The sequence below is a fragment of the Peromyscus maniculatus genome, chromosome 9 (assembly GCF_049852395.1).
Source record: "Peromyscus maniculatus bairdii isolate BWxNUB_F1_BW_parent chromosome 9, HU_Pman_BW_mat_3.1, whole genome shotgun sequence".
NCBI classification, from domain to species: domain Eukaryota; kingdom Metazoa; phylum Chordata; class Mammalia; order Rodentia; family Cricetidae; genus Peromyscus; species Peromyscus maniculatus.
The window spans coordinates 63,724,456-63,738,189 of NC_134860.1; the positions used below are offsets into that span (position 1 = coordinate 63,724,456).

Here is a 13,734-nt window from a genome sequence, read left to right on the forward strand (position 1 = left end):
CACCGAGTGCAACACAGGCCAGGCACTTTGGTGGCCACGAGAGACGCCAGGCCAGGAGCTGTGACACCTGTGGAAGCTTTGCACCTTCTGTGGGCTTGTGCAGCTCCAGGGACTCATGCCAAAGTGGGCTGAGGGTGAGCTGGGCAGGTCCCCTTGGACTGTGGGGCTGAGGGTCTGGACCGAGCACTGAGGTTCACAAGGCAAGGGGAGGGTGCTGGAGGACCCCTGGCAGGCTTGTTTTAAATTCTTGCTCTAAGTGGCCACCTTTAAAAACAAACACTGCACATGCTTGTCTTCTGGTGGCTTCCTTGTGTGTTTTGATTCATTTGGGTGAATGAGAGAGATGAATAAGTGGAGACAGGCACACACATGGCCTAGGCACGCTGCAGGTAGGGAGCCATAGCCCTCGGCCGGCTCAGCACGCACCATCTCCTGTAATGCGAGTGTGAAAGCTGGGGTGTGCGCTTTATTAGTTTAATACTTTTATATTTTATGGGGAAATGTATAACTAAGAAATAGCCAAATCCCCCAAACTTCAATCTGGGAAAGTGGCTGGAGTGCCACAGTGTGCCCGAGAAAGCCCGTGCACTTGCTTTCAGCAGCGGATGAAATGGCAAATGGCACCCGAGGGAAACACACGGTGTCACAGGCCGGGGAGTAAAACCTGTAAATTTCTGACAAATGCCATCACATTTACAGGGTGAGGAGAAAAAGCTCCACTCGACTCCTCTTTTCTGCTAAAGACTTTATTTTTCAGACCTTTTAGAGGACAACTTTCACTACACACAGTTGGAAATGGCAGGTGCCCGGTGAGGCAGGCTCTCAGAGCCTGGTCTCCTCAGGGGCCTAGCTGGACGAAGGAGCCTTGGGAGGCCCACTTGCTCTGTGCAGGTCCGTCAGGCCTGCTTTTACACACTAGCCAAACTCCACTGTCTCCATGCAGCACCGTCAACACCCACCTTACAGAATTAGCATGCAGAGATACTTATGCACACTGGACCCTGTCTGCTCAGGACAGAAGAACTGGCTGGTGCAGAGCGAGCCCAGCACACTGGAGGAAGCAGGCGTCGGGGGCATGGATGTGAGACCAAGGCTTCTGGGACAGCCAGGGGGAGGGCAGGCCTGACATGATGGCTGGCGATGGCCGGCACCAAGCTTATCAACACATCCCCCACCTCAGCTCTCCTTTCCCCCAACACGTTTCAAGACATGGGCACAGCCACCAAATGGCTTCCGGTACAAATCTTTTCTCAATGCCAGGGCGGACGTGCATGGAGTTAAAGGCCAGAGTCACGTTGACAGGTCCAGCTTCCTCTTCTCCCAAGGCCGCCCCTCAGATGACAATGACAAGTGACGATGGCTAGGGAGTTGATTTGCTTTTGTCACAGTGCTGAGCCCAAATGGTCACCTGCAGCCGTCATGCAGAATTTAGAAACCGAGACAATCACTTAAGCCTCCAAACCACAAGTGACTCTGGGGCACACAAGGAGGGCGGCTCCGGCCTGTAGGCGGAGGCTAGAGCGGGGAGCTAGCAGCCGCGGAGGGAGGGTGAAGTATTTCACGGGGGCGGAGGGGTGGGGAGGAGGGACATGCAGGTCAGTCCGTCTACTTGCTTGGCCTCTACTGGGGACTCAAGAGACCCTACTTGTGGTCTTCTGCCAGGGAGGATGCTGCACAAAGGTAGACTGGTGTGGTCATTATTTTAGCATCTTGACCATGTACGGGCCTTGTAATCTGTAGCCAATCTTCCGGTAGTAATTCCTGGTGCCGACCCCTGCAAGAGAGAAAAAGTCAACAGAGCTCTAAGTTCTGTAGCCCTCGGGAGCCAGCCTGGGCCCTCAGCCTCACGCCTGCTCTCTCATGCAGGCCGCACTGCTGTCCAAACTGCCCCGTTTCTATTATGCTGGCGTCTAGCCCTACGGACACAGACTGCTGTGTGGGACAAATGTCCTTTCCCAGCTGCTAACACAGGACCAGGGTATATGGCACGTACATTTACGTAGGCCACAAGAGACGTGCCTAAAGCATGTTTCAGGGTCTGTGTGTACCATGTTGTTTAGCACTGCAGGAGGGCATGCTGGAGAGGAGAGTCCACACAGGGGAGGCCTCTCTTCCACGTGGTTTCCTGGAGGTGAACGAGAAGGCAGATGGAAAAATGGGATCTCCACACAACTTGGGAAGCAAAAGCATGCACAGCTAAGCATGGCCCCTGTCTGAGGTGCTGGAGCACACAAGGGATCACAGGAAAAAGCTGTCCCAGAGACGCGGGTTTGATGGACTGGCCCTGGCTCACAGGGACACATGGTTTCTGAAGAAAAAGAAAGGTTTTCCTCACCAAACAACTCTCCAGTTCTCTGTGAATGTCATCTTGTATCCCCAACTTAACTCAGTTCTGACAACTACTGAGAGTTACAGTATGGTTCAGGGTACAGGACCGCCTCAGACAGACATCAGTTGTAAATACTCCAATCTTAAATCAACAAGGAACAGAGCTCCCAAATCATGTTTCTACCCACTTCAGAATGTTGTAAGAGTTAGAAACAGCTGGAGGCCTGTATGATGGGGTACAGAACTGCACGGATGGATGGCAGTTCACTAGGACTAACTCTAACCAGGGGACCACATTCTCTCTGCATACTTCTGCTTGTTGTGTTATTATTACTTCTCTCTACCACAGGCTTGGTGCAGAGCAAGGAAATGGTGGACATATGAATGACAGGCATGGGCAGCAGCTCAGACTCTGAGAACAGGAAGGCTCAAAGCCTAAAGGGCTACCCTTCCCCAAGTTCTAGATCTGTAGGCGTACTCCATGACCCAGCAGGTCATACTCCATGACCTCAGTGAATAGATATGCTATGCCCAGCAGGTGACACAACATTTTAACACCCCAAGATAAGAGAGAACCCAGATATCTATCGGCAGTAGGTGAGTATTCTCACAAAGGGATGGATATATATATATATCACATAGAGGCGAAAAAAGCAACTATGCTATCTGTATCGGTATGGAGAAATTTCCCAGAACCATGGATGGAACCAGATAATGAAACATTCCATTTACACAAAATTCAGACATGGAAAGACTCCAAAATGTAGTCAGATAATGGTTACATTTGAAAGATGACAAGGGTTGGGGCCGATGTGCGAGGATGTCGTTACTCATCCGGGCAGTCGTTACATGGGGACACACACTTGCTACTACAGCTGCCTTCCCGACACTTCTCTTTACTACAGCACGTCACACCTCATCACAGAACCGCAACGGGCACAGCCACTTAATACACATTTTAAACACTTTCAGAGTTCAAACTTGTCTGAAGGATTCAGCAAAATAAGGCAGAGTAGGGCTGGAGAGGAGACAGCTGAGAAACCAGGACCAGGACAACCCAGTGTGTTCCAGGTGCAGACAGTCAGCTGTGTCCAGCTCCTTCTGGAGCCCCGCTCACCAGCAATGGGACAGCAGAGTCTATCTATGCCTGGCTCACTCATGAGACAGAAGGCCTTTCTGTAGGTGGCAGTGACTCGGTGAAAGCCAGAGCAGGCGCGACCTATACAGGAAGTCACAGTGCAGCGTTCTTCCTTGTGACCCACAAGAGTGTGTGAGGACAGGAAGATAATCCCACTGGCAACCACAAAAAATCTGGATTCAGAGCCTAGGCTCACTAAGGGCAGGTCCTAAGGCTTGAGCTCCCGTCTGAAATAGAATACAAATTCTTTCACACTCCAACCCCTTGGCTTTGGTTCCTGCCTAAAAGGATGACCCCACTGATCTGCCATGCTCATCCCTAAGCAGCCCTTGCCCACTTGCCCTCCGGTCCCAGCTCAGGCACTGGAGACCTGGGTTTTGCTCCTCTAGCTGAGGCTAGCCCCAGTTCCAGCTCACACCTCCCTCCTGGCCAGCAGGACACTTTAACCAGAGACATTGTTTCAGTGTTGCATGTTCTATTCCACTGTGTCCCTGCCTCCCTCCTGGAGTGTCAGCTCTTTAAGCCCACGGCTTTTGTCACTGGGGTTATTACAGTGACTAGCACATAATCAGGATGTAGTAAACGTCTGGGGACCCATTACACGCTCGTTATTTTCATGTTGTGTACACACAGAGAAATGCGCTCCTGCAGGACGCACTGTAGAAAATGAGAGCTGGCTCGGCACTGTGAGCCAGGCGGCGGGAGGACTACACACGGAAGGTGGGAGGGGCGACCCTTTGGAACCTTCTAGATCCCCATCTTGCTGGCTGAGAGGCACCATTTCCCATGGACTTATTTATGCTGTAAGGGTCTCAAGCATCTGGAAATGGAGACACTGGTCTACTGAAACTAAGCCATCATGCAGCTCCCACAGTGAGTGAGTCACCCCTGAGGCTTGGCTCCTTACCTTCTACTTGGGGGTGTCCCAAATGATCCCCAGATCTACTTAGGACAAGCCCTGGACATATATAATTCTGCTCATTTGTATGCTCCCTGACAATGGCCTCATTTTAAGATCTACAGCTGGGAGAAGTGTTTTTATATATCAGAGGCCTAGATAAGCCTGGATTAACCAGGCTGAGTGATGGAGAGAGCCCCGAGTTCACAGGTGGGTGGTTATGACATGGGCTTTCCTGGAACTCATGGGAGCATTTCTCAGCAATGACCCCAAGTGAGCCTCCTGCTCCTCCTTCACATAGAACTGGGTCCTTGAGACTAGGTTGGCAAAGGCATTGGGATCCTCTCTGGCCAGCTTAGCTTTGTTTTCAGGAACACGGAACAGCCCCAGACAGTTCCTGGGATTCTGAGAGGCTTCAAGTGCCGTGGAGAGCCTGGGCTCTGGCTGGTCCAAACTCCAACCTCTTCCCCCTGCATCTTCTTAGGCATCTTCTTTCCTGAAGTTAAGAACTGCCTATTTCTCCAATCTGCCAGATTCTCCAAACTGGCCAGCTGGAAAGCGAATGTGCCATCACCTGGCTGCCTGAAGGCCCTCCCTGGCTCCGGCCTCCTCTCTGCCTCAGTCACGGTAACTTTCCTTGTGTTAGTCAGCCAGGAGAAAGCAATTACCCTTTGCAGCTGACGTCAGTGGCCTCCTGGACCGTGCTGACGTGCTAGGCTGTCTTGGTCCCAGATCAGCCCGGCTGCCGCTGCCGCTGCCGCCTCTCCCCTGCAGCAGAAACACACAGCTGTGCAAGCAGGAAGGAGTTCTCCCCTCCACTCCTTGCGTGGGCTGCCAAGCAGGAGTCAAGTGCTCTTGGCTGTGGTCTTTGGAGCGCTCGCTATGGAGCTCCCAGTTATCCGAGGAGCAAGAAAGGTCTGGCTTCGTTTATCTTCAGGGTCACTTGGTCCACAGTCAGGACTTACCCATGTCATAGGGACCTTATTTTTACTGTAGGCAGAGTAAATGTCCATGTTCACTTCTTTGTCAGCTGGGACAGTGTCCAAATGAGGCCAGAGGAAAGAGAACACCACAAAAACTGTCTGCAGCAATGTTCTCACGGGACTCCAGTGACCAGCCTCCAAGTTATCTCCTTGGCCTCCTCTGCCTCAGCTCTTTTGGGAGAAGGAAATCTGTGTGAACAGTTATTAAAATGGCTTCTGCTTTCTGAGCCTCTCTCCCTGGTTTTGTGTGACGCCACTTAGCTTAAAACACAGCTCCGCCTGCTCTATGGAGGAAGAGAGGACACGCAGAGGCCTTGCTAACTGCCTCAGCCACTGGCTACGGGGGAAGGTTAATTACGGGTGCATAAGGAGGTCTAGCACACGGGGTGTGTGTGTGTGCGTGTGCGTGTGCGTGCACGCTCGTGTGATTAGAACAGTTAACCAGGACACAAATGGAACAAACCCAGTTGTTGAAGCTCTACACTACTGAAGACTGGGATGATGGTTCAGTGGATAAAGCACGAGCCAGGGGACCCTAGTGTAGATGCTCAGCATCCACGCTAAGAGCAGGGTGTGACTGTGTGTGTGTTGGGATGGAGGATGGACTAGGCTGACTAGCAGCTTCACTCTAGGTTCAGTGATAGACTCCCACTCACAGGGATAGTGTTCTCCTCTGGCCACTGTTCCCACTGGAAGACATCTGTTTCCCAGGGGTGCGATCACACCCCCGAGAACACTGAAGTAACTACACTTTTCCTTTAGAAAGATCCATCAAGAGCTGGAAACTTGTTTGGATTTTAATTCCACTGAGAGGAAGGGTAGTGACAGCTGAGTACAGGGAAGGAGAGGAGTAAGGCCTCCTCAGCACTGGCTGCGGTGGTGGAACCAGGCCGTGCTTGCACATACCAGGCTTTCTGAGACCTGAGGAGGGGTTTTCTGAACAGGCCACAGGTCAGCTCACAGGAAGAAGAGGAAGAACTACCCTTTGGACCCAGGCACTTCATACACTTGGGGGTGCTCCCCTGCCACTGCCACCCTGCTCCATGAGGAGCACACTCTTCCATGATAGCACAGGGAGGACTCCGCTTGTCCTGACCACCTTGTGTCCAGGTCTCAAGGTCTTTTGTGTGACAAACCACTGGAGGAACTGAGAGACAGCAACTTCCATTTCAACAGAAGGCCCGGAGAAAGTACATCTCAGGGAAGGCCAGAGAACCCTGGCAGGCAGCGGGCTGCTGGCAACAGACTGCAGCCCACACGGGAGGACACTGGAGACGGGGGTGTGTGTGTGTGTGTGGGGGACTTGTGGGAAAAACCTGACAGACCGTAGTCATCACCACTGGAAAAATGATGGGACCACGACTCCAATCTGGTGGAAAGAGTAAGAGAGGTGAAAAGAGATGGAAACCAGACTCTGAGGAAGGGCGGAAGGAAGGGCTGAGTATTATTCACGCTGCATGGAGAAGATAACTGGGCTTGATTACCACAGACCCATGATCAGGGTTAAGTGTTAGCTGAGGACGGTGAAAACACGTGAGCAAAATTGAAAACGCTTCAATCTCAAAGCTGTCGGCATCTTGGGGTCACTACTGATGAGGTGGACAGTGGGGGGGGGGGCGGCTGTTCTGACCCAGGCAGCTGCCAGGGCAGAAAGGGCAGGAGATTGACATGGCTGGGTCAGGTGAGTGGCCTGGCTAGCTGCAACCCCCACCCTCCGCACCCCTGGCCAGGGCTGGGCAGGAGCCACCGAGGAAGGGAGTTGCTTCACAGACTCCAGAGGTCAAGGAACAGGGATTGGGAGTCTGGCCAAGATGGAGATTCAGCAGGGTCTCCCACAGGACCTAGGCCAACCAGCACTCCCAGAGGCTGGGCAAAGGGAAGCAGAAGTCTTCCTTGACAAAGGCTAACACAGCTAATGTTTAAGACATTATTGAGAGCAAATTCTCATGCAAACTGCTGGCAATTAGCAAAGCAGGCGAAATACACTAAGACAACATGAGGAGAGACCACAGGCTGCAGGCACTCCGGGTGGAAGGCATCTGACGAAGGCTGTAAAGGAGCGTGTTCTCCACGTGTGAGGAGAGAGACGCTGGATCTAAGTACCGTTCCAATCAACTGGAACACATACATCATGATAGGACAGAGTTGACAAAACACTGGAATCCAGACAGTTAAAAAGGAGTAGGATGAAGACCAGCTGGGTCAGGGCACTCGGAAGGCAGAGGAAGGCAGATCTCTGTGAGTTCCAGGCTAGCCAGGGCTACAAATACATACTGAGACCATGCCAAACAAAAGGGGGGAAAAAGAAAAAAGAAGGAAAAGGAAAGAAAGAAAGAGTAGGCTGAGGGCACTGCTGGCGGCACATTAGACACAGCAGGATCAGCCCAGTGGAGGTCTGGTCAGAAGCAGTCAACAGACCACAGAGAAACCGTGTGTGTTCGGGAGAGGGCATGATACTCAGTGGACATGCCAGAGTCTAAAATATGTGCAACCGGAGCCTTAAGAAACTCGGGGAGAGAGTCCTGGAAGCTGACATTAGCTAGAGGATGAAAGCATTCAGAACTGACTAGGCAAACCACTGAAGAAGCCAGACAGAGGTGGAGAGGGAAAGTCCTACCCAGACAACAGCAGAGCAAACTAGAGGGAAACAGACAGTTTGAAAAAAGCTGTACGATATCTAACTACCGAGAGCATGAGAGCAGCCCGGAGGATATCCTGAAAGACCTGTGTGCCACAGCCCTGAAGACCAGAGAGGGAGACTTGGCACAGAAAGGAAAGAGCGCCACACCACAGGGAGCTTCTTAGCACCCCAACACCCAGCAAGACTGGGACGAGCCCTGGGACACCTGCATAAAGGCCTACATTATCAGCAGAGGGGCACAGACCATAGCACACGCCGACTCGGTCTTACTACAAAGCTGAGCCAACACAGCTAGAGTAAACACGCAACGTAAGTCCACCTATTTAAAATGAACATCGAGAACACTAACTATATAGCTAAGGGATGCATAATCAGGTAGCAAAAAAATTTTTCAAAAATCAGGACACTAGGAGGAAAGAGGAAGTTGAGAAGGGAAGGGACCTGGGATGGGGAAATGTCAGCAGGGGCTCTTGGATATGGCTGTCTTTATCTGCACGGGGCCACATGCAGCTTTCTCTCCCAAATGCTTGTGTCAAGATCTCACTCCCAGAGCAACAGCATAAGAGGTGAGGCCTTTAGGAGGTGATTCAGTCATGAGGTGAAGACCCGTGAGTGGCATTTAGGCCCCCTACAGAGGATTTGAGGGAGCCTGCTTGTCTTTCTGCCCTTCAGCCACGTGAAGACACACGGTGTCCTCTCAGATGAGGGATCTTCACACAACACCGAGTGTGCTGCTGCTAGGCTGGACCCTATGTTATCATGAGATCTGCAGTAAGCCAACCTCTCCTGCTCCGAGAGCATCCGCTACAGCAGCCTGACAGACGACGACACACAGGTGTGGCCAAACACGTCACAATCCAACAAAACCAGGCTTCCCTTCCTACTGTGGCAGTTTCCAGCCACGCTTATAAAATAAAAACGGGGACGGTTCCAACCACACAAACGCTTACTTCAATGGAAAACCAATCAACCCTTCACACGGATGGAAACGTGAGAGAAGGCAGGCTGGGGTTCTAGCTGGCAAAGAACAGAGGGGGAAATAATGCCAGGAGCTGAGAGCCCGGATGAGCATGTGCTTCTACATTGTATCCTGGTATTCCACAAGGGAAGAAGACTGGTAAATGATGTGGAGATTTTCGTGCCGACAAGGAAAGGGTTGGAAATCTGGAGGTATATTCTTGTTCGCTGACACTTTTCTTGGGGTATGAGGCTGCCCTTTATCATTAGCAATGTTAACTGGATTGAATGAAGATTGAGCCCGCATCACCATACTCAAACAGCCAAACTTGAAATGAGAAAGACAGGATATGCTAATCTATTCCATGAAGCTGAAATCTGAGTTTTAGAAATTAGATATAAAAAAACTGAGATGATGATTTATGTCATTTTATAAAAAAAAAAAATCAGTGAAACAGACAAACTGTTTCAGTTACGTTTAGTACAATTAATCAGTTATTTATCGAGGGCTATATATGTGCTGCAGTGTTAATACAGGGAATATACTCATTCGTTTCATCCATTTACTACTGAAATGAGACTTTATTGCATCTCACTGATCTAAAAGGATGGCAATATTTCACTCAAAAACACACTGACATGGAAGTAGGGGGAAAAGCTTTTATTCTCAACATCTGAAAAAGAACCAATTAACTCAATGACCTGAAATCTTTCAGACAATCTCTCTCCTGTTCTGTTAAAAAGAAAAAAATTTACAAAGTTGATAAAGGGTAACCACATAAAGCTGAGCTCTTCAAGGTGGCTAGTGATGGCACGTCATTAATATCCCATTCTTGACTGCAAAGAGGTCCAGCAGGGACTCTGCTACCCAGCAGCCTGATGTCCTCTGCACATCTGCAAGGGCTCTTTGAAGATTACACAGTGAGAGGAACAAAGACCCAAAGCAGGAAACTTAGAAATCTAAATTTCCTGTATTCCATTATTTCCCATGGTGATGTCCAAGCCAGTGATGCTGCCCGGCATCCTACAGGCTTTTCTTAGGGCGCATGTCATCTGACTGGAGAGCAGAGTGGCCACTGCCACCAGAGCAGAGGTAGCGATGCTATCGGTCACTCTCACTACCTTCTCTTGTCTCAAACCATGAGCATGTCTCTAAGAAGCCAAGGACTGGGGAACCTACTGCCTGGAGCCAGACAGCTCTCTTCCACTGACGGCTTCTTGGACACAAACTTGAAATGGTAGAGTAGGAGGGTGAAGAAGGCAGCCTCTAAACCACAAGAAACCGACTGGAACCGACTATCTTGTGATACCGGGTCATTCCAAATGCAATAGTGTGTGTGTGGGGGGGGGGGGGGGAGGGGGGACCTGGTGAAGGGAGGGGCCAGGACATCTGGCCAGAGGCTAACTGAGAGGATGGAGAATCCAGAAAGCAGCCAGAGAAATGACTTGTGGCATGTAAGGGTCTTCATTGTGACTGACAGCTGAGAGCAGAAACCAAAGAAGTCTGAACTGTGGGATTACTTATTAAACCACTGAAAGAAAAGGACCAGCCAACCAAGAATTCTCCATTTGACAAGGACAAAGGAGGACGGCATCCCCAGATAAACAAAGGCTAAGGCATTTTGTTACTAGACTTGCCTCACAAGGAAGGCCGAAGGAACTTGGAGCAATCAGAACTGAAGGGCACTGGTAAACATCACAAGCAAACATAAAAGCCACTGGTTTGAACTTACAACTTCTCTTTACTTCCTATGGAATTGAAAAGGCAAATTCATATGACAATCATTATAAACTGATGTTGATGGTCACACAGGCCTGAAGACAGAATCTGTGGCAAGGACAGCACACAGTGGGAGGGACAGATGGGCTAGGGCCCAGGCTTGAAGGACATCGTGCCACTGCCAACAGCAGAGCAAACAGTTTCACAGGTGCACAAGGAGTATTCTGTGGGGAAATCTGGTCAGGCCAGAAAAACACGGAACCACACAAAATACCCTTTCCTACCAGAGTGGAGTGAAACCCGGAATCAATAACGGGTGGGAGGGAGATGCTGGGGTTCACAGTGGGAGAGGGGACCCAGAGGCGGGCCTCATGCTGCAGCACCCACAGAGGTGGTTATCTATGATGGGGTCGGACTCTGGTGATGCAGCTGTTCTGGGGTGACCCGCCCCTCACACCCACCTCAGAAAGCCACAGTACCCATGTACTCGTGAGGCATGCTGCTGAGCTGCAAGCCTCTTAAGACACTGGCTGCTGGGTGGGGTCTCTACCCATCTCTAATTGTCGAGCTTTCCCTCTGCCTCGAGCAGGAATTAGTACCAGTGTTCAGACCTGGACAGTTACTTTTTGAAGACATTATTAAACACACACACACACACACACACACACACACACACACACACACACACACACAGACTTGCACACATTATGAAAACTGCAGAACCCATAATAAATATGTGGAAATTAAGTAATCTACTCTTAAATGACCAAAGGGCCACAGAAGTCATCTCAGGGAGCTGGAAACCACCATGAAGAACAAATGCGGAAGCAAAGCACGGTGGCTCACTCCTGTAGTCCCAGGACTCACAAGGTCGAGGGAGGAGAACTGCCATATGCTTGAGACTAGCCTGGAGTACATAGTGAGTTCTGGGCCAATCTGGGTCTCAGAGAAAGACCCCAGGCTTTTTTTGTAGAAAAGTGAATACACTTCCCTCCCAAATTCACTGAGTCCAGCAAAGGCAGCATTCAGAGAGGAATTTATAGCTGCAAATGGTTACATTGAAAACAAATATCTCCAAATCAAGAAAGAGGGAGATGAGAAATGAACACATGAAACTCGAAGCCAGCACAAGAAAGGCGATGACAGAAACTAAGGATAAAATACCAAACAGAAAATAAACAAAATCATAAGTTCACTCTTAAAGCTGTCCAACCTCACCTCAGAGAACACGTCTCTAAAATAGAAACAAGTGGGGACATTGCGCTCTCTCTCTCTGTCTCTCTCTCTGTGTCTCTCTCTCTCTCTCTCTCTCTCACACACACACACACACACACACACACACACACACACACACACACACACACGAGTAAACAAACATATATAAACCAACACCCACTACTAAGGAGCTGGTCAGGCGGCTCAGTGGGTAAAGGTGCTGACCACCAGGCCTGACGACCTGAGTGCAACCCCTGGGTCTCACACAAAGGAAGGTGAGAAGCGACTCTCAAAAGTTGTCCTCTGACCTCCACACATACACATGCAACTGCCTCCCCCACTAGATAAATGTATCAAAACATCTTAATAAAAGAGGAGGCATTACTACTGTGTTTATAGAAAGAAACATAATTATGAGATCATACTACGGAAAAATTATGAACGAACACACTGTAGTCCATTCCTGCTGAGCTCCTGGCCTGTCCCAGAGAGCAGCACCTAGCCCTACTTCTTCCTTTGTTTAACCACACCTTTGTTTCTCTTATCACCCTATGTAAATCTTGTCTGAGAGTCAAGGTTCAGAGAGTCCCCCAAGGATCAGAGGCCTATGCAAAACTTGGTCCAGGAAACCCAGAAGACGGAGGTACCTGAGAAATCAAGTAATTTGCACTTGGTATTTGGTCTCTGGGAGCTTCTTTTAGGTTGCTTTGAAGGTACAGAAATTATCTAAACTGTAAAATAGAGTAAATAAATATGCCCTAGGCAAAGGGTTAGTGCTTTAGTCCTTCAAGGCTGGACCCCCTGCAGCCATGAAAGGCTTCATTCTTAAGATGCCTCTGAGTCATTCCACGGACCTGCATGAACCCACACACCCATGTAGGACACACAGTTACAACAGTGGACAACCCACATGAAATGGACAAATTCTTCAGAAACACAGACGCTGACAGAAAAGAGTCCAAACTCTGCAAGGAGAATCAGGCTCACAATCACATGACATCTCCCCCTATTCTTAAATAAATAATTGACCAGGGAGGCCAGGATTAAATAGCTGTGGGTAAATTCTATCAAACAGATTTAAAAAGAATTAGTATCAATTCTTCCTAAGTACTTCCGCCCAGTGGAGAAGAACTCTTTTCTCTTTGCTCTCAGAAGCAAGGTGCTCATGTCGACAGTCCTGTCCAGGTTACCCTGGCTCTGAAGCTGCTCCAGCTAAGGCCGTCACAGCACAGACCAGAGAAAAACCATCTCTGTGTCCTGCTGACGTTCTCACATACCATTACTGAGCAAATAAGTAATTTCTGTTTTAAACCTCTAGATCTGAAGCAGGGGGAGGATTCTATTAGTCAAATAATCTGAACAACCAGGAACTTGTATATGGTTCACAGGAAGAAGGAATGGGCCTCATTGTTGTAGATATCACTCTGTATAAATAAAACACTGATTGGCCAGTAGCCAGACAGGAAGTATAGGCGGGACTAGGAGAGAGGAGAGAAGAAAAGGAAAGGAAGGTAGAGAAAAGGGAGACACCAGCTGCCGTCCAGGGAGCATCATGTAAAGGCAGCAGGTAAAGCCACAGAACAAGTGGTGACATATAGATGAACAGAAATGGGCTGAGTATAAGGGTAAGAGCTAGACAATGGTAGGCCTGAGCTAATGGCCGAGCAGTTTAAATAACATAAGAGTTGGTGTGTTTATTTTATAAGTGGGCTCCGGGACTAGTGGGGCTTGGTGGGAGCTGGAGAGAAATTCACCAGCTACACCTCATAGATCTTGGGGCCTTGGACTACCAACATTCCTGAGGTGGTGGGCTCACTAGACAGCCATCTGCTCAGGGAGGCAGATGGGGGAGCA

General features: G+C 49.7%; 1 protein-coding gene across 2 annotated transcripts in view; it reads right to left on the reverse strand.

Moving 5' to 3' along the window:
- Positions 1-730: 730 nt before the first annotated feature.
- Elp3 (elongator acetyltransferase complex subunit 3) overlaps positions 731-13,734 on the reverse strand; it is a 67,417-nt gene continuing 54,413 nt past the window's right edge. For both annotated transcript variants that reach the window (XM_006988782.4, XM_006988780.4), the window contains exon 15: positions 731-1,774. In XM_006988782.4, coding sequence (XP_006988844.1) covers positions 1,698-1,774 — 77 coding nt within the window. In that variant the 3' untranslated portion in view covers positions 731-1,697. The remainder of the gene's footprint in view (positions 1,775-13,734) is intronic.